The 20,935-nt window shown below is 41.4% G+C and overlaps 1 protein-coding gene across 4 annotated transcripts; it reads left to right on the top strand.

Moving 5' to 3' along the window:
* Positions 1–6,133: 6,133 nt before the first annotated feature.
* On the top strand, positions 6,134–20,569 carry LOC115207511 (alpha-1,3-galactosyltransferase 2). Of its 4 annotated transcripts, XM_029774625.1 has the most exons (7): positions 6,174–6,520; positions 6,630–6,701; positions 6,979–7,047; positions 9,033–9,122; positions 9,312–9,407; positions 19,201–19,338; positions 19,482–20,569. In XM_029774625.1, exons 3-7 carry the CDS (start codon positions 7,043–7,045, stop codon positions 20,167–20,169), a joined length of 1,017 nt encoding a protein of 338 aa, XP_029630485.1. In that variant the 5' UTR covers positions 6,174–6,520; positions 6,630–6,701; positions 6,979–7,042; the 3' UTR covers positions 20,170–20,569. The 4 variants fall into 4 exon arrangements, with proteins under 4 accessions (XP_029630486.1, XP_029630485.1, XP_029630488.1 ...); XM_029774626.1 differs by lacking the exon at positions 6,630–6,701 and having other exon boundaries at positions 6,134–6,520; XM_029774628.1 differs by lacking the exon at positions 6,174–6,520 and having other exon boundaries at positions 6,541–6,701; positions 6,997–7,047.
* Positions 20,570–20,935: the final 366 nt, after the last annotated feature.

Genomic DNA, 20,935 nt, shown 5'->3' with positions numbered 1-20,935 from the left:
TCCTGAAGAGCACTAAAATATATTTTCAATCTGATGCTGGTATTTGTATTAACTTCAATATTTTGGTTTGCTGAATTAATAAGCACTGCCATGTATTGAAGAAATGAAATAGTCCACTATGGAACTGACACAGTGTATTCAGACCCCCTCCCCTTTTCCACATTTTGTTACATTACAGCCTTTTCTAAAATGGATTAAATAAAATCTACACACAATACCCCATAATGACAAAGCGGAAAAAGGCTTTTAGAAATTTTAGCAACTGTATAACAAATAAAAATTATTCAGACTCTTTGCTATGAGACTCGAAATTGAGCTCAGGTGCATCCTGTTTCCATTGATCATCCTTGATGTTTCTACAACTTGATTGGAGTCCACCTGTGGTAAATTCAATTGATTGGACATGATTTGGAAAGGCACACACACCTGTCTATATAAGGTCACACAGTTGACATTGCATGTTAGAGCAATAACCAAGCCATGAGGTCGAAGGAATTGTCCATAGAGCGTCGAGACAGGATTGTGTTGAGGCACAGATCTGGAAAAGAGTACCAAAAAATGTCTGCAGCATTGAAGATCCCCAAGAACCAAGTTGCCTTCATCATTGTTAAATGGACGGAGTTTGGAACCACCAAGACTCTTCCTAGAGCTGGCTGCCCAGCCAAACTGAGCAATCGGGGGATAAGGGCCTTGTTCAGGGAGGTGAACAAGAACCCGATGGTCAATCTGACAGAGCTCCAGAGTTCCTCTGTGGAAATGGGAGAACCTTCCAGAAGGACAACCATCTCTGCAGCACTTCACCAATCAGGCCTTCATGGTAGAGTCGCCAGACAGAAGCCACTCCTCAGTAAAAGGCACATGACAGCCCGCTTAGAGTTAGACTCAGACCATGAGAAACAAGATTCTCTGGTCTAATGAAACCAAGATTTAACTATTTGGCCTGAATGCCAAGCGTCACGTCTGGAGGAAACCAGGCACCATCCCTACAGTGAAGCATGGTGGTGGCAGCATCATGCTGTTGGGATGTTTTTCAGCAGCATGGATTGGGAGACTAGTCAGGATCAAGAGAAAGATGAACAGCGCAAAGTACAGAAACATCCTTGATGAAAACCTGCTCCAGAGTGCTCAGGACCTCAGACTGGGGTGAAGGTTCACCTTCCAACAGGACAACGACCCTAAACACACATTCAAGACAACGCAGGACTGGCTTCTGAATGTCCTTCAGTGGCCCAGCCAGTGCCCGGACTTGAACCCGATTGAACATCTCTGGAGAGACCTGAAAATAGCTGTGCAGCAACGCTTCCATCCAACCTGACAAAGCTTGAGAGGCTCTGCAGAGAAGAATGGGAGAAACTCCCCAAGTACAGGTGTGCCAAGCTTGCAGCGCCATACCCAAGAAGACTTGAGGCTGTAATCGCTGCCAAAGGTGCTTCAACAAAGTACTGAGTAAAGAGTGAATTCTTATGTAAATGTAATATTTCAGTTTTATTTTTTATTACATTTGCACACATTTCTAAACGTTTAACTTTGTCATTATGGGGTATTGTGTGTAGATTGATGAGGGGAAAAAAATACTTCATCAATTTTAGAATAAGGCTGAAACGTAACAAAATGTGGTAAAAAAAATCATGGGCTCTAAATACTTTCCGAATGCACTGAACATATTTGTTGGTTCAAGCCATTCCAGTAACTGAGAGACTTTTAACAAGATTTTAAATGAAGCAGACAAACTCATTTTAAAAATGGAAATTTACAAAATATCTTCTATCACACATTCCATTATATGCAACATTTCAACCTCTTTACCATTTGGAATGCTGTGGTAAAGTACATGCATGAGCTCTTCCTGTGTGCTACATAGATTTGTTTACTTACATTGATGAGGGAAGGGGTATCCTCATATTCCCTTCTATCTTACCTATGAAGTAGAGATGAAAAGGCCAAATCCAAGAATGCACAGGTTTGCAACCAAATAATTGTAATCCTTAACTGTTTGAATTAGAATATTTTTTCACTGTCTTCTAGTGATGGATATGGTATGCTATCTGGTTGAAAATGGCAGAGAAATAGCAAGGCACATTACAAAATGTGATACCTCCTGGCCTTTCATAGGTTTACAACTGTGAAACTCTGCCAAGAGCAACATGTGCTGCCTCCTCACTAGCTACTGTGTTGTTGCACCTCAAAAAGCACAAGAGAGGATTTTGACACCGACCATCTGAGATTGTTCTGAAATTGTTTCTGTAATTAGTAACAGATAGGATTATCATTCCTGAAACATTATTTTGTTTAAATATCATTTAATCTCTGAGAAATGTAGCTAATTGATTGCACTCCAACTGGACATTTTAATTTGTAGGATTCAGATATTCAATAAATATAGTACCCAACATCCAATTTGGACCAAACTTCTTCCTACCAATGAGTAAGACATGAGGAATCCCCCCCAAAATGGTAAAAAGCCACCCACAGATCCCCATACCAATCCCACCCCAACAACCAGTATACAGTATCATTTTCTTTGTTTGACAGTAGTATGAAGCTGTGGCTTGGAGTATTGCTTCTCCATACTATCTAATGTATACCTTGTGACTCTGGTTATGTTTTTTTCTCCCTGCTCAGAGAAATGTGTAATTGAAGTCGCATTATTTACCCAAAAGTACTGTGAAAGTACCATGTTTTGACCGCTAGATGCCGCTGCCGCACACATCTATTTTGCTGTTCTCTTGTGTTTATTAAATAGATTGCAACTTTGGGTTCTTTACCAATAGATTTTATCAAAATAAATTCCTCCATAAAAGCAATTCAGTTTGTCCTTCTCTTAGTAACCTAATGCTTCAACTAAACTCTCCTTGAATAGTCCAACAAGTGGCCACTCTCTGAGAGGTCTATCCTTATGCAATTCTTATATGAAGACTTTTCCTACAAGCCCAAATCTTTGATGGAGAAATGGGCTAGGGACTAAAATGTTGTGACAACCCTAATAATATAATGAATTGCATGGCAGTCTTATGTTTTTCAATAACATTATCAGGAAACAGCTCTGTATGTATTCTGATATTTACCATTAAACTCAACACAACCAACACCAATTGCAAAACACTACACAGTTTGTATGTGGGACTTTGAAGACCATTAGAGACCATAACATTGAAACCATTAGAATTGCTGTAGCCTAATAATTTGATTGTTAACCAGAAATGGTCTAACAGTAACTAATCCATATATTTTTGAACGTAATGAACAACACAAAGAGGCCATTTCCTGGACACAGATTAAGAGTAAAAGAAGGACAAACTGATTTGTTTTCCTGGAGGACTTTTCCTTGAATTGTGAGGATGACCAATTTATTTTCATCCTGAGCCAAATAGCAATTTTGGGTAGAAAACCAATCTAAGGAAATGTTGTGATCTATTTAATAGACACAAGAGACCAGCAACATTGATAAGAGTGTGGAGGTGTAGTAAGAACAGCAGCCTCTAGTAGTCAAAACCTGGTACTTTCACTCTACTTTATTGTAAATAATGCAAGCAACTTCCATCACTAATTTCTCTAACATTTCACTAACATTCACAGATAATAAATGACATTGTCACAGCTTCATACTACTTGCCGAATAAAGAACTGATACTGTTTGTTGGGGTGGGATTGGCATGGGGTTTCTGTGGGTGACTTTAGATTTTGTATTCCTCATGTCTTACTCATTGGTAGGAAGAAGTTTGGTCCAAATTGGATGTTGGGTACTATATTTACTGAAATTAAAATGGCCAATTTGGATGCCATCAATTGGCTTAACTTCTCTAAGATTAAATTAAATCAAGAAAATAATGCTTCAGGAATGCCAATAGTATCTGTTTCTAACTACAGAAACAATTTCAAAACAATCTGAGATGGTGGGTGTCATTTCTTGCTGAAATGACATGGAACAGATTTTCTACTGAGTGATTATTTTGTACATTTATTTTGCAGCTATGTCCTGCAGGATATTATATACCCTTTAATGTATACATAGAAAATGAGTAAATTCCTGTTTTGGGTGTCCACATGAAATATGTGTAGATTTCCTTATGTACAGAAATACCTCCTTGTATCTTGTAATCCTTTTGTTCTCATGTCTAAATATTAATGATTAACATTTTGTTAAAACGCATTTAAGCCTTAACTTTATTGTAATTGTATCATCACATTGTATTTGTCCCATATTGATGCTTCTCTTATGCATTTGATTTTATAGCATGGAATAATATACTGTAAACTATATTAACCGTTAACCCCTTTTCTATAGTAAATTATTATATAGGTCTGGCTATTACTACAACAACAATAAATTCCTTTGTCCTGCAATGACTTCCCTAGTTAAATATTTTTTTAAATTGTGGTACCATATACAAGGTTACATTGGCTGAATTACACACAGTCAAGACTAAGAGAGAATGGACTGTGTAAGAATGAGCAAAAAGTATGAAAATGTTCCAATAGTTTTGGATTATTTTTATTGGCCAATAGGTGCTTACATAATAATGTATAAATCGCCATCACACTGCACACTGCCCTATCCCATCTGGACAAAAGGAATACCTATGTAAGAATGCTCTTCATTAACTAAAGCTCAGCATTCAACACCATAGTACCCTCCATGCTCATCATCAAGCTGGAGGCCCTGGGTCTCAACCCCACCCTGTGTAATTGGGTCCTGGACTTTCTGACGGGCCACCCCCAGGTGGTGAAGGTAGGAAACAAGATCTCCACATCGCTGACCCTCAACACTGGGGCCCCACAAGGGTGCGTGCTCAGCCCCCTCCTGTACTCCCTGTTCACCCACGACTGCGTGGCCATGCACGCATCCAACTCAATCATCAAGTTTGCAGACAACACAACAGTAGTGGGCTTGATTACCAACAACGACGAGACAGCATACAGGGATGAGGTGAGGGCCCTCGGAGTGTGGTGTCAGGAAAACAACCTCTCACTCAACATCAACAAAACAAAGGATGATCATGGACTCCAGGAAACAGCAGAGGGAGCACCCCCCTATCCATATCAAAGGGACAGCAGTAGAGAAGGTGGAAAGTTTTAAGTTCCTCGGCGAACATATCACAGACAAACTAAAATGGTCCACTCACACAGACGAAGGCGGCGCAACAGTGCCTCTTCAACTGCAGGAGCATGAAGAAATTTAGCTTGTCACCCAAAACCCTAACGAACCTTTACAGATGCACAATTGAGAGCATCCTGTCGGGCTGTATCACAGACTTGTACGGCAACTGCACCGCCCTCAACTGCAAGGCTCTCCAAACTACCTGCCCTCCATGACACCTACAGCACCCGATGTCACATGAAGGCCAAAAACATCATCAAGGACATCAACCACCCGAGCCACTGCCTGTTCACACCGCTACCATCCAGAAGGAGAGAGCTGGGACAGAGAGACTGAAAAACAGCTTCTATCTCAAGGCCATCAGACTGCTGAATAGCAATCACTAACTCAGAGAGGCTGCTGCCTACATTGAGACCCAATCACTGGCCACTTTTACAAATGGATCATTAGTCACTTTATATAATGCACTCTAAATAATAACACTTTAATAATGTTTACATATCTCACATTACTCATATCACATGTATATACTGTATTTTATACCATCTATTGCACCTTGCCTATGCCACTTGGCCATCGCTCATCCATATACTTACATGTACATATTATCATTCACCCCTTTAGATTTGTGTGTATTAGGTAGTTGGGGAATTGTTAGATATTACTGCACTGGTGGAAATAGAAGCACAAGCATTTTGCTACACTTGCATTAACATCTGCTAACCATGTGCATGTGACAAATAAAATGTGCTTTGATTTGATTTGATTAAAGATCAAAACCTGTAGAGGCTCTTGTTATCAACTGTTATTCCTTGGCAAACACACTTATTTCAAATAGGCATATGATGCTAGCGATAGCATACTTTTCAGTTACCTGTGGAAAGTTTTAACTGCAGTAAGGTGTGGTCACCTCATACCTGAATACCACCACACCCGAATGAAAATATTCCCAAATGTCTGTTCATGCCCCAAACGGACTGGTATAACACCATTCTTTGACCTTTTGATGACAATAAGTATTTGAAATTGGTCTACGATACACACCTGGCGATGTTCAGCACAGTGCTTTGGTATTTTTATATCTCACAATCAGGTTTTGCATGTTGTTGTTTATTTTCCTTTTCTGCTCTGCATACAGCGTCAGAACCTCGAAAGGTAGTCTCGCAAATCAACGTTTATTGTCACGAGTCTTGTCCAGGAGGCAGAACTGAGCGCTCTCCACTTTAGATTGGCCAGCTACAAGGTCAAAGTTGGCTATATTGTTCATGAAAACAAAATAGCTTTTAGGTTTTTAATTACATATTAGGGTTAGCATTGTGGTTAAGTTTAAAATGTGATTTTATGACTTCGTGGCTGTGTCGGATAGTAACCACTCTGCAGTGCTGCCCCCAGAACAAGATTAATGGCGAAAAACGCTAACAGGTAAAATGAGTTCATAACAAACCGACGCATGATCAGATGGTGGTGGTGTTGGGTTGATTCTCTCCTTCCATGTTTTGGGTGTAAAAAATTCCCCCCTCGCAATATACAGGAAATTACTTGTCTTGAGATGAAGTGTTTTATAGACGCATCAACAAGCTAGGTGTTCTAATAAGCAAAGCAGGTAGGCGACAACATTTCCATCTACACCTGATGACATTGTTACTGTTTTTCATTTGTGTAAACGCTGTCTAATTTATATGTTCATGATATTAGTGCCTTACAGACAGTTTGTATTTAGGCTACTGTAGAATCACTGATGTATGATACATTTAGGCTATTCAATGAAGTACATTTTATTACCCTAAATTCAAGAAAATAATTATCTGTATGATGAGCTGTACATCATTGTCAGAATCCGTTTGGTATTCACCTTAACAATGTACATTTAATTGCCTCAGCATATTCGTTTCACTCAGTTTCACCATCTGAAACAGACTTCTGGAAAAAAGTCCCAGGCACGCAATGAGGTATGGCTTCTGTGATGATGCAATGTCATCAATGTTAATAGACTCATTTTAACATCAAGGAAATTACCAGTTATTTATATTTATTTATTTTGACTTCATTTTGGGGTATTCAAAAAAGATAAAACACCTTGACTGGAACCATGCTAATCCAAACTCATATATTAGACCTAAATGTTAACAAACATGTTTTATGAAGTTTATTTTCTATACACTGCTCAAAAACATAAAGGGAACACTTAAACAACACAATGTAACTCCAAGTCAATCACACTTCTGTGAAATCAAACTGTCCACTTAGGAAGCAACACTGATTGACAATAAATGTCACATGCTGTTGTGCAAATGGAATAGACAACAGGTGGAAATTATAGGCAAATAGCAAGACACCCCCAATAAAGGAGTGGTTCTGCAGGTGGTGACCACAGACCACTTCTCAGTTCCTATGCTTCCTGGCTGATGTTTTGGTCACTTTTGAATGCTGGCGGTGCTTTCACTCTAGTGGTAGCATGAGACGGAATCTACAACCCACACAAGTGGCTCAGGTAGTGCAGTTCATCCAGGATGGCACATCAATGCGAGCTGTGGCAAGAAGGTTTGCTGTGTCTGTCAGCGTAGTGTCCAGAGCATGGAGGCGCTACCAGGAGACAGGCCAGTACATCAGGAGACGTGGAGGAGGCCGTAGGAGGACAACAACCCAGCAGCAGGACCGCTACCTCCGCCTTTGTGCAAGGAGGAGCAGGAGAAGCACTGCCAGAGCAAAATGACCTCCAGCAGGCCACAAATGTGCATGTGTCTGCTCAAACGGTCAGAAACAGATTCCATGAGGGTGGTATGAGGCCCCGACGTCCACAGGTGGGGGTTGTGCTTACAGCCCAACACCGTGCAGGACGTTTGGCATTTGCCAGAGAACACCAAGATTGGCAAATTCACCACTGGCGCCCTGTGCTCTTCACAGATGAAAGCAGGTTCACACTGAGCACGTGACAGACGTGACAGAGTTTGGAGACGCCGTGGAGAACGTTCTGCTGCCTGCAACATCCTCCAGCATGACCGGTTTGGCGGTGGGTCAGTCATGGTGTGGGGTGGCATTTCTTTGGGGGGGGCGCACAGCCCTCCATGTGCTCGCCAGAGGTAGCCTGACTGCCATTAGGTACCGAGATGAGATCCTCAGACCCCCTGTGAGACCATATGCTGGTGCGGTTGGCCCTGGGTTCCTCCTAATGCAAGAGAATGCTAGACCTCATGTGGCTGGAGTGTGTCAGCAGTTCCTGCAAGAGGAAGGCATTGATGCTATGGACTGGCCCGCCCGTTCCCCAGACCTGAATCCAATTGAGCACATCTGGGACATCATGTCTCGCTCCATCCACCAACGCCACGTTGCACCACAGACTGTCCAGGAGTTGGCGGATGCTTTAGTCCAGGTCTGGGAGGAGATCCCTCAGGAGACCATCCGCCACCTCATCAGGAGCATGCCCAGGCGTTGTAGGGAGGTCATACAGGCACTTGGAGGCCACACACACTACTGAGCCTCATTTTGACTTGTTTTAAGGACATTACATCAAAGTTGGATCAGCCTGTAGTGTGGTTTTCCACTTTAATTTTGAGTGTGACTCCAAATCCAGACCTCCATGGGTTGATAAATTGGATTTCCATTGATTATTTTTGTGATTTTGTTGTCATCACATTCAACTATGTAAAGAAAAGTATTTAATAAGATGATTTCTTTCATTCAGATCTAGGATGTGTTGTTTAAATTTTTTTTTTGTAAAGTCCCTCTCATAACCCATTAACGACAATAAATTAAACATTCACAATATTCGGGTCAATGATTTCATAGTCAGAAAAGACTGTTGAAAAGAGAACGAAAAACATCCTGGTCTTTTATGATGTTTTTTCAGGTGAAAATGGAACTATAGGCCTTACAGTGTTTGCATTGACTTCCTATCACACCTTTTGACGGAATCTTTTTGTCTATTATCCCGCAGAGTATTTTACAAGGCAAAGCTGGTATTAACATGTGCAGGGTGTGCCTCTGTGCTGCTCTTCGTAGCCTACTTCACACCTACATCAATAAGGTGTGTATTTCCCTTTCCTCTGCTGTTCCCCTACTCCAATTGTTTTCTTCTTATTGTGCAGCATAAGTTTAGGAAGAAGGACCATAGGGTTGTTCTATATGAATTCAGTCACTTGAAACTATCCATACATTTAAGATAGAAACAGAAAGAGTTGTATAAGTTTTGACCCAGCATGTTGTTGTGTTGTAGGTACTTGGAGGGCTTAATCCCTATGAACCGATGTTATCTAGCCCCTGGAGAGAAGCTGAAGCTGGGGAATAGTATAGATGCTTCCCTAGACCTTTGGTAGGACATTTTGTTTTTATATCAATCATGTTCAGAGCATGCCATTACTTTTATTGTGTTCATTACTTTTATTTATATTGTGTTGGAGTCTGACAATGAAATCTAAAGATCGTTTTAATGGCTTTTTTATTGGTCACCACAGTTCCTCACCATGAATACTTCCACGAGGTTCCATAGAGCATGATAGAGGTCTCTAGTGACCAAAATGCCATATTAGACTGGGCATTGGCATTGAGGGCTTCCACCATTTTAATGTAGTCAACTGGGCAGAACTTCCAACTTCATTGGCTGATCCTCTTGGTGACCCTGTTGGAGTCCTGTCCAACCGGGTCATCAGGAGGGATCAACTAATCGTTAAGAAAATTGACTACTTCAAAATGGAGGTTGCCTCAATGGCGCTGCCTATCTTTTTGCAGCCACCTGATCTCCAACTGGTTTGACATTGGGAATTTTCTCAAATAGTTCAGAAAATGATTAAACAACATTCTTCTGTAGGAATTTCAGTACTTCAGCATACATTTTCCTATAGGTTTCCATTTAAAGTCATGTTACCACATTTTTCCGAGAACGTTAAGAAAACATCCCATAAACTTTATTAACTGTCAGAGAACGTTCTAAGATTTTTATTTAAAACTTATACATTCCGTTCTCAGCATCACCAAACCACTCTCTATCCTCTATCTAACTTAAAACTCAACTCTGGACCTCAAAGCCAGTTCCTTTTTTTCATTAATCCCCTCCAACCAGGGACTGATTTAGACCTGGGACACCAGGTGTCAGCAAGCGCTGGACCTCGTAGGTTAACAGTTGAATAACTCTGCGCGATCTTGTTAAGTGTGTGTATGTGTTTAGGTGTGTTGGCCACTCCCACTAATTGGCCCCACCTGATGTTAATGAGTTCTTGTTTTCTTTGAAATGTGGTCAGTTTGAATAGACTAAAATGAACAGCTTTATATGCATAAAAATGTAATTAGTATGTTCATCCTGGTGGCGCAGTGGACTAATTCCATGGATAGAGAACGGAAGATTATAGGTTCAAATCTCACTGATGCTGTGTCACAATACAAAAATACATGCATGGTTAATGCCTAAAGAAATGCATTTCTCTGGCTGTGTTTACACAAGAAGCTCAATTATTATTTTTTATTTTTTTTACTAATTGGTATTTTCAGCAATCAGATCAGCTCTGAAAAAGATCTGATGTGATTGGTCTAAAGACCACATAGTAAAAAAAAATTGAGAATCGGGCTGCTTGTCGAAACGCAGCCCATGTGTCTTATCTGTGCTTGAGGTTCAAAAAAGGGAACCCAAAATTAGCTCGCAGCAGCTAGGTTTCCATCCAATTGGTTAACAGATTTTCATTTCAATATTCTAGAATCCTCATATAGGAAATAGAATCGCTAGAGCGCAATGAGCCAAATAAAGGCCCCCCGGCCAAACCCTCCCCTAACCCTGACAACGCTGGGCCAATTGTGCGCCACTCTATGGGACTCCTGATCACGTCTGGTTGTGACACAGCCTTGGATCGAACCCGGGTTTGTAACCCGGGTTTGTGCCTCAAGCACTGTGATGTAGTGCCTTAGACCGCTGCGCCACTCAGGAGGCACTCAGTGAAAGTTAAGGACAAACTTCCAAATGACATATAATTTCCGTTCTCAGAGCATTAATAAAACCTCCCAGGAAAACGATCAAATCAATTGTTATTTGTCAGATACACATGTTTACCAGATGTTATTGCAGGTGTAGCGAAATGCTTGTGTTTCTAGCTTCAACAGTGCAGTAATATCTAACAATACACAACCTAAAAGTAAACTAATGGAATTAAGGAATATATAAATATTAGGATAAGCAATGTCGGAGTAGCATTGACTAAATACAGTAGAATAGAATACAGTATATTCAGTTGAAGTCGGAAGTTTACATACACTTAGGTTGGAGTCATTAAAACTTGTTTTTTAACCACTCCACAAATTTCTTGTTAACAAACTACTGTATAGTTTTGGCAAGTCAGTTAGGACATCTACGTTGTGCATGACACACTACATTTTTCCAACAATAGTTTACAGAAAGATTATTTGACTTATAATTCACAGTAACACAATTCCAGTGGGTCAGAAGTTTACATACACTAAGTTGACTGTGCCTTTAAACAGCTTAGAACATTCCAGAAAATGATGTCATGGCTTTAGAAGCTTCTGATAGGCTAATTGACATCATTTGAGTCAATTGGAGGTGTACCTGTGAATGTATTTCAAGGCCTAACTTCAAACTTAGTGCCTCAGTGCTTGACATCATGGGAAAATCAAAATAAATCAGCCAAGACCTCAGAAAAAAATTGTAGACCTCCACAAGTCTGGCTCATCCTTGGGAGAAATTTCCAAATGCCTGAAGGTACCACGTTCATCCGTACAAACAATAGTATGCAAGTATAAACACCATGGGACCACGCAGCCGTCATACCACTCAGGAAGGAGACGTGTTCTTTCTCCTAAAGATGAACGTACTTTGGTGTGAAAAGTGCAAATCAATCCCAGAACAACAGCAAAGGACCTTGTGAAGATGGTGGAGGAAACGGGTAGAAAAGTATCTATATCCACAGTAAAATAAGTCCAATATCAGCATAACCTGAAAGGCCGCTCAGCAAGGAAGATGCCACTGCTCCAAAACCACCATTAAAAAAAGCCAGACTACGGTTTGCAACTGCACATATGGACAAAGACTTTTTGGAGAAATGTCCTCTGGTCTGATGAAACAAAAATAGAACTGTTTGGCCATAATGACCACCGACGAAGAACACCATCCCAACCGTGAAGCAGCATCATGTTGTGAGGGTGCTTTGCTGCAGTTGGGACTGGTGCACTTCACAAAATAGATGGCATCATGAGGAAAGAAAATGATGTGGTATATTGGAGCAACATCTCAAGACATTAGTCAGAAAGTTAAAGCCTGGTCGCAAATGGGTCTTCCAAATGGACAATGACCCCAAGCATACTTCCAAAGTTGTGGAAAAATGGCTTAAGGACAACAAAGTCAAGGTATTGTAGTGGCCAACACAAAGCCCTGACCTCAATCCCATAAAAAATTTGTGGGCAGAACTGAAAAAGTGTGTGCGAGCAAGGAAGCCTACAAACCTGACTCAGTTACACCAGCTCTGTGAGGAGGGATGGGCCAAAATTCACCCAACTTATTGTGGGAAGCTAGTGGAAGGCTACCCAAACTGTTTGACCCAAGTTTAACAATTTAAAGGCAACGCTACCAAATACTAATTGAGTGTATGTAAACTTCTGACCCACTGGAAATGTGATGAAAGAAATAAAAGCTGAAATAAATTATTCTCTCTACTATTATTCTGACATTTCACATTCATAAAATAAAGTGGTGATCCTAACTGACCTAAGGCGGAATTTTTACTAGGATTAAAATGTCAGAAATTGTGAAAAACTGAGTTTAAATGTATGTGGCTAAGGTGTATGTAAAATTCTGACTTCAACTGTACATATGAGATGAGTAAAGCAAAAATATGTAAACATTATTAAAGTGACTATGGTTCCATTATTAAGTGGCCAGTGATTTCAAGTCTATGTATATGGGACAGCCGTCTCTAAGGTGCAGGGTTACATAACTGTGTGGAAGCTGCCTTCTGATGGCTATTTAACAGTCTGATAGCCTTGAGATAGAAGCTGTTTTCAGTCTCTCTGTCCCGCTTTGATGCACCTGTACTGATCTCGCCTTCTTGATGATCGCGGGGTGAACAGGCAGTGGCTCGGGTGGTTGTTGTCCTTGATTATCTTTTTGGCCTTCCTGTGACATCGGGTGCTGCAGGTGTCCTGGAGGGCAGGTAGTTGTCCCCACGATGATGCATGGGAAGTCCGCACCACCCTCTGGAGAGCCCTGCAGTTGCAGGTGGTGCAGTTGCCGTACCAGGCGGTGATACAGCCTGACCGGATGCTCTTGATTGTGCATCTGTAAAGGTTTGAGGGTTTTAGGTGCCAAGACACATTTCTTCAGCTTCCTGAGGTTGAAGAGGCGCTGTTGTGCCTTCTTCACCACACTGTCTGTGTGGGTGGACAATTTCAGACCGTCAGTGACATCTACGCAGAGGAACTTGAAGCTTTCCACCTGCTCCACTGTGGTCCCGTTGATGTGGATAGGGGTGTGCTCGCTCTGCTGTTTCCTGAAGACCACGATCAGCTCTTTTGTTTTGTCAACATTGACTGAGAGGTTATATTCCTGGCACCACACTCCCAGGGCCCTCACCAACAAAATAACATACAGAAATTCAAGTTATCACACCATGAGGGGTTAATCATGAATGGATGGTGTGCGCGCCTCCTGAGTCGGACTAGAAGTTCACTCCAAATACCTCATCTCTGCCGGCAGTGTCTTGGATAAGCCTCTGGAATCAGCTCAATTACCCTGGGGGGTACGAACAAAGGATCCAATTCGGGAAAGTCGTATTCCCGGTCGTAATGCTGGTGAGTTACCGCCACTCTGATAACCAAAAGTTATTTCCGGGATTGAATGTAATATCACAAAAAATGTCCTGGGCTAATAATGTAAGAAATAACACACAAAAAAACTAAATACTGCAAAGTTGCTTAGGTGCTAGAAGCAGAGCTGCCCTATCTGTTGGCACCATCTTGTCAAGGAACCAAAGTAAAATGTTCTCAGAATCTCCCTGAAACCTAAAAATGTTCTCAGAACATTAAAAAACAAAGTTGTGTTTTACCTGTTAGGAAACATATGGCTTCATTCCCACAAACAATTGGAAAAGAAAAACTTACATTATCAGTCAAAAGTTTGGACTCACCTACTCATTCAAGAGTTTTTCTTAGTAAGTACGCCTTCCCTGTGGCTCAGTTGGTAGAGCATGGTGTTTGCAACGCCAGCATGATGTGTGCAGCGCCAGGGTTGTGGGTTCGATTCCCACGGGGGGCCAGTACAAAAATAAAAATAAAAAATGCATGAAATGAAAATTAAATGCATGTATTCACTACTGTAAGATGCGCTGGATAAGAGCGTCTGCTAAATGACTAAAATGTTAAAAAATATATTTTCTACATTGTAGAATAATAGTGAAGACATCAAAACTATGAAATAACACATGGAATCATGTAGTAACCAAAAGAGTTAAACAAATGAAAATATATTTTAGACTTTAGATTCTTGAAAGTAGCCACCCTTTGAGATTCTTCAAAGTTGCCTTTGCCTTGATGACAGCTTTGCACACACTTGGCATTCTCTCAACCAGCTTCACCTGGAATGTTTTTCCAACAGTCTTGAAGGAGTTCCCACATATGCCGAGCACTTGTTGGCTGCTTTTCCTTCACTCTGCGGTCCAACTCATCCCAAACCATCTTGAGGGGGCTCTTGAGTGGCGCAGCGGTCTATGGCACTGCATCTCAATGCAAGATGAGTCACTGCAGTTCCTGGTTCGAATCCAGACTGCATCACATCCGACCGTAATTGGGAGTCCCATAAGGCGGCGCACATTTGGCCCAGAGTCGTCGGGGTTTGGCCGGGGTAGGCCGTCATTGTAAATAAGAATTTGTTCTTAACTGACTAGCCTAGTTAAATAAAGGTCAAATAATTGTGGAGGCCAGGTCATCTGATGCAGCACTCCATCACTCTCCTTCTTGGTCAAATAGCCCTTACACAGCCTGGAGGTGTGTTGGGTCATTGTCCTGTTGAAAATCAAATGATAGTCCCACTAAGCGCAAACCAGATGGGATGGCATATTGCTGCAGAATGCTGTGGTAGCCATGCTGGTTAAGTGAGCCTTGAATTCTAAATAAATCATTGACAATGTCACCAGCAAAGCACCATCACACCTCCTCCTCCATGCTTCACAGTGAGAACTACACATGCAGAGATTCTCCGTTCACCAACTCTGCGTCTCACAAAGACACGGCGGTTGGAACCAAAAATCTCAGACCAAAAGACAGATTTCCACTGGTCTAATGTCCATTGCTCGTGTTTCTTGGGCAAAGCAAGTCTCTTCTTCTTATTGGTATCCTTTTAGTAGTGGTTTCTTTGCAGCAATTCAACCATGAATGATTGATGTTTAGATGTGTCTGTTACTTTAACTCGGAAGCATTTATTTGGGTTGCAATTTCTGAGGCTGATGAACTTATCCTCTGCAGCAGAGGTAATTCTGGGTCTTCCATTCCTGTGGCGGTCTTCATGAGAGCAAGTGTCATCATAGCGGTTGATGGTTTTTGCGACTGTACTTGAAGAAACTTTCAAAGTTCTTCAAATTTTCCAGATTGACTGACCTTCATGTCTTAAAGTAATGATGGACTGTCATTTCTCTTTGCTTATTTGAGCTGTTTTTGCCATAATGTGGACTTGGTCTTTTACCAAATAGGGCTTCTGTATACCACCCGTACCTTGTCACAACACAACTGATTGTCTGAAACGCATTAAGAAGGAAAGAAATTCCACAAATGAACTTAATAAGGCACACCTATTAATTGAAATGCATTCCAGGTAAATACCTCATGAAGCTGGTTGAGAGAATACCAAGCGTGTGCAAAGCTGTCATCAAGGCAAAGGCAACTTTGAAGAATCTCATATAAAATATACTTTGATTTATTTAATACTTTTTTGGTTGCTACATGATTCCATATGTGTTATTTCATAGATTTGATGGATTTAATATTATTCTACAATTTAGAACATTTTTTAAATAAAGAAAAACCCTGGAATGAGTAGGTGTGTCCAAACGTTTGACTCGAACTGTACATTCCCACCACTTCCAAGGAACCAAATGTGCTAGCTGCGATGTCTGTTTTTCAGACCTGAGACTACAAAACTTTAAGGACACATGCTCTTTCCATGACAGACTGACCAGGTGTATCCAGGTGAAAGCTGTGATCCCTTAATGATGTCACTTGCTAAATTCACTTCAATTAGTGAAGATGAAGGGCAGGAGACAGGTTAAAGAAGGATTTTTAAGCCTTGAAACAATTGAGACATGGATTGTGTGTGTGCAATTCAAAGGGTGAATGGGCAAGACAAAATATTTAAGTACCTTTGAACGGGGTATGGTAGTAGGTGCCAGGCATGCCAATTTGTGTCAAGAACTGCAGCGCTGCTGGGTTTTTCACACTCGACAGTTTCCCGTGTGTATCAAGAATGGTCTTCCACCCAATGACATCCAGCCAACTTGACGCAACTGTGGGAAGGATTGGGGTCAACATTGGCCAGCATCCCTGTGGAACGCTTGACACCTTGTCGAGTCCATGCCCGACAAATTGAGGCTGTTTTGAGGGCAAAAGGGGGGTGCAACTCAGTATTAGGAAGGTGTTCCTAATGTTTTGTATACTCAGTGTATGTACAGTGCATTTGGAAAGTATTCAGACCCCTTGACTTTTTCCACTTTGTTAGCCTTTTCCTAAAATGTATTAAATATTTGTTTTCCTCATCAATCTACACACAGCACTCCATAATGACAGCAGAAACTGTTATTTTATTATTATTATTATTTTTTTATTTTTTATTGTTGCAAATCTTTAAAAAAAAGACTAAAGGGGTCTGAATACTTTCCGAATGCACTGTATGTAGCTCAAAGGGAAGAATTTAGCCAGTCAGCCAGCAGTCAAATCAGTTGTTCGTGCTTTGTGTATACAAGTCCAGCATTATTCAAATGCACTGAAAAAGGCCTTGAGCATTGGCAGCATGTTAACCCTGCTTCATCTCTTCCACTGTCTCTCTTCCGCTGTCTGTAGAAAAAGGGGTTAATTACCCTATTATTCTTATACCCCCCTTTTTGTCTCCCTGAACTCTCTGATTTCATATACTACACGCGTGTTTGTTCAGAAACCCAGAGCTCTCCCAGCTAGCTTTGTTTCTTAGGTTTCCACAACTTCTAACTGGTAAAACTTGTAAATGTTCTGAGAACAGAGGTGAACATCACATTTAATTTGTCACATACACATGGTTAGCAGATGTTAATGTGAGTGTAGTGAAATGCTAGTTCCGACAGTAATATCTAACAGCTACCTAATACACACAAATCTAAAGGGGTGAATGAGAATATGTACATGTAAGTATTTGGATGAGTGATGGCCGAGTGGCATAGACAAGGTGCAATAGATGGTATAAAATACAGTATATACATGTGATATGAGTAATGTAAGATATTTAAACATTATTAAAGTATCATTATTTAGAGTGCATTATATAAAGTGACTAATGATCCATTTATTGAAGAGTCCAGTGATTGGGTGTCAATGTAGGCAGCAGCCTCTCTGAGTTAGTGATGGCTGTTTAGCAGTCTGATGGCCTTGAGATAGAAGCTGTTTTTCAGTCTCTCGGTCCCAGCTTTGATGCACCTGTACTGACCTCACCTTCTGGATGGTAGCAGTGTGAACAGGCAGTGGCTTGGGTGGTTCATGTCCTTGATGATCTTTTTGGCCTTCCTGTGACATCGGGTGCTGTAGGTGTCCTGGAGAGCCTTCCGGTTGTGGGCGGAGCAGTTGCCATACCAGGCTGATACAGCCCGACAGGATGCTCTCGATTGTGCATCTGTGAAAGTTTGTCAAGGTTTTGGGTGACAAGACGCATTTATTCAGGCTCCTGAGGTTGAAGAGGCACTGTTGCGCCTTCTTCACCACACTGTCTGTGTGAGTGGACCATTTCAGTTTGTCTGTGACGTGTACGCCGAGGAACTTAACTTTCCATCTTCTCTACTGCTGTCCCTTTGATATGGATGGGGGGGTGCTCCCTCTGCTGTTTCCTGAAGTCCACGATCATCTCCTTTGTTTTGTTGACGTTGAGTGAGAGGTTGTTTTCCTGACACCACACTCCGAGTGCCCTCACCTCCTCCCTGTAGGCCGTCTCGTCATTGTTGGTAATCAAGCCTACCACTGTTGTGTCGTCTGCATATTTAGGTTGCAGAGAGGTTCTGATCATTTTACTGTGGTTCCCTGAAAGTTTACCTGGGAGGTTTTATTAACGTTCTGAGAACTGAAATTATAGGTTATTTGAAGGTAATTAAATAACATTCTGAGAACATTCTCTAAATGTTACACATGTTTTGAATGAAATGTGAAGGTTATTTGGAGGTTTGAAAATCTTCCTTTAAACATATATAAAAAAAGTTTTTACTTAGGCATTAATCATGCAAACATGATTTTTGTGGCATGGCGTCAGTGAGATTCAAACATATGATCTTCTGTTCCATGGAATTAGTCCACTGTGCCACCTGGATGGAGATGGTGTGGCATGTTTCTTTTTTAAACTCATATAAAGCTGTTAATTTTAGTCTATTCAAACAGACCCCATTTCAAAGGAAACAAGCACTCATTAAGATCAGGTGTGACCAATTAGTGGGCGCGGAAAACACCTGAAACATTTAACAAGATTGAGGATAGAGTTTTGTTGACAGAACGGAATGTATATTTTTAACAGTCTTAGAACATACTTTGAACATTACTAATGTTTTGTTGTTTTTATGGAAAGTTCAATGTTCTGAGAACATGGCTTTAAATAGAACCTTGAGGAAACCTTCAGAAAACATTATGCTGAATACTAAAATGCCCACAGAAGAACGTTGTTTCTGAACATTCTCAGAACAATATGTAAACATGACTTTAAATAGAACAGTAATTAAAACTGTAGGAAACGTTATGCTGAAGTATTGACATTCCCACAGAATCACCTTGTTTCTTAACATTCTCTGAACTATTTGAGAACATTCCCAATGTATGCAAAATAACCATAGGTCAACCACGCTCTCACCCAGCTCTAAGAAACATTATGTGCTAGCTGGGCTCTCTGTTCCTACCAGGTCCAGAGGTGATGTTCAGACCTGCACTGACTGGGGAGCCCCTGTGATCTGGGATGGGATGTTTGACCCAGATCATTACGACCAGGAGCACAGGAGGAACCACTCCTCTGTCTCTCTCACTGTATTCGCTGTGGGCAGGTCGGTTTTTCATCTCGGTGACCAATTTTTTTTCTTTTCTAGCAACTTATTAATTCTTATGAAACACTTCTGTCACTTACTGTAAGCAGCATATTTGGAGATGCTATTCTTAAACTTGAGGTTTTACTCCTTCCCATCCCAAGGTATCTAGATGCCTACCTGGAGGCATTCCTTCTCTCTGCTGAGCGTCACTTTATGGTGGCTTTACCTGTGACATACTATGTGTTCACGGATGTTCCCCAGAGGGTACCAAACATCCAGCTTGGTCCTGGGCGGAGCCTGAAAGTTGTGAGGGTGCAGAGACACTCTCGCTGGCAGGACATCTCCATGATGCGGATGAGGGCCATTGCAGACGCCATTGAGTCACAGATTCGTCGATACAGCCGCTACGTCTTCTGCTTTGACGTGGACCAGGTGTTTGTTGGTCGGTTTGGCTCCGAGGCTCTGGGAGACTCTGTGGCTCTGCTCCACGCCTACTACTACCACCAACCACAGAGCCTCTACACCTACGACCGCAACCCCAGGTCCAGGGCCTACATGGAGACTGGGGACTTCTACTATCATGCTGCCGTGTTTGGAGGCTCGTGGCAGACAGTGAAAAATATGACGGAGACCTGTTACCAGACCATCATGGAGGACAAGGAGAACCAGGTGGAGGCTCTGTGGCATGACGAGAGTCACCTCAACAAGTACCTGTGGCTCCATAAGCCCAGTAGAGTGCTGTCTCCTGAGTACTGCTGGAGCAGTGACATTGGTTACCGTAGTGACATGCATGTGACCCGCCTGCTCTGGGCAAAGAAAAGATATGACACACTCCGGATTACAGAGTGAGCAATCAGAACCTGTATGCAATAATCTAATGAGCAAAAGCCCCTGAAGCTTCAAACAGTTCACAGTGCAGCGCAATAAATAGCCCATTATGTTATATCAGCCTATTGCACTGTGGAGTATTTGGCTTGCGTGTTAAACCCGAAATGATCAAGTAGTTAATTTCCTGGTTCTCATTTGTCACTGGCAGGAATTTTCCCTTAACCTTGTGGTGATTTATTAAGAATCTAACCTACTACCCTGGTGTTGCAAGTCAATGCTCAACTAATGTTGGTATCTATAGAAATTATTCAACATATTTTTTTTGTATGGTTTGTGTTTTTGGATTATGAAGTAAAATGTGTTTTATAAAGTTGTATTGGGAATTGGTTTTATATATAAATAAAAAATCCTGAGTAAAGAACTTGATCCACCCATAGCAACCACACTCTAAGGACTAGAACTCAGCCGTACCGCGGAAGATCCACCTTATAGCGTTATTTTCATTACTTAAAGGTCCTTTTAGATTTAGCCGTCATATGCGGCATTTACTGTGACTGCATTCTCCGCTAACGCGGGAATATTGCATTTAAATTTCAATTGCGCTATAGTCTGGATCTTTGGTGCTACGGATTGAATCTAGGCCAAACTGTTTAAAAATGTTAACATGTCAGTTTGGGGATATTGCATGTCTCCAATGCCACCATACTATTCTGCCCTCTTTTAACAAGTCATTGCTGGTTTGGTAAGATAGTTTCACAGTGGAAACAACGCCCGTGCCAGTTATTTG

The sequence above is a fragment of the Salmo trutta genome, chromosome 14, assembly GCF_901001165.1.
Source record: "Salmo trutta chromosome 14, fSalTru1.1, whole genome shotgun sequence".
Lineage (NCBI taxonomy): Eukaryota > Metazoa > Chordata > Actinopteri > Salmoniformes > Salmonidae > Salmo > Salmo trutta.
The sequence above is the reverse complement of the archived record's forward strand: the minus strand, read 5'-3'. Positions and strand labels throughout refer to the sequence as shown.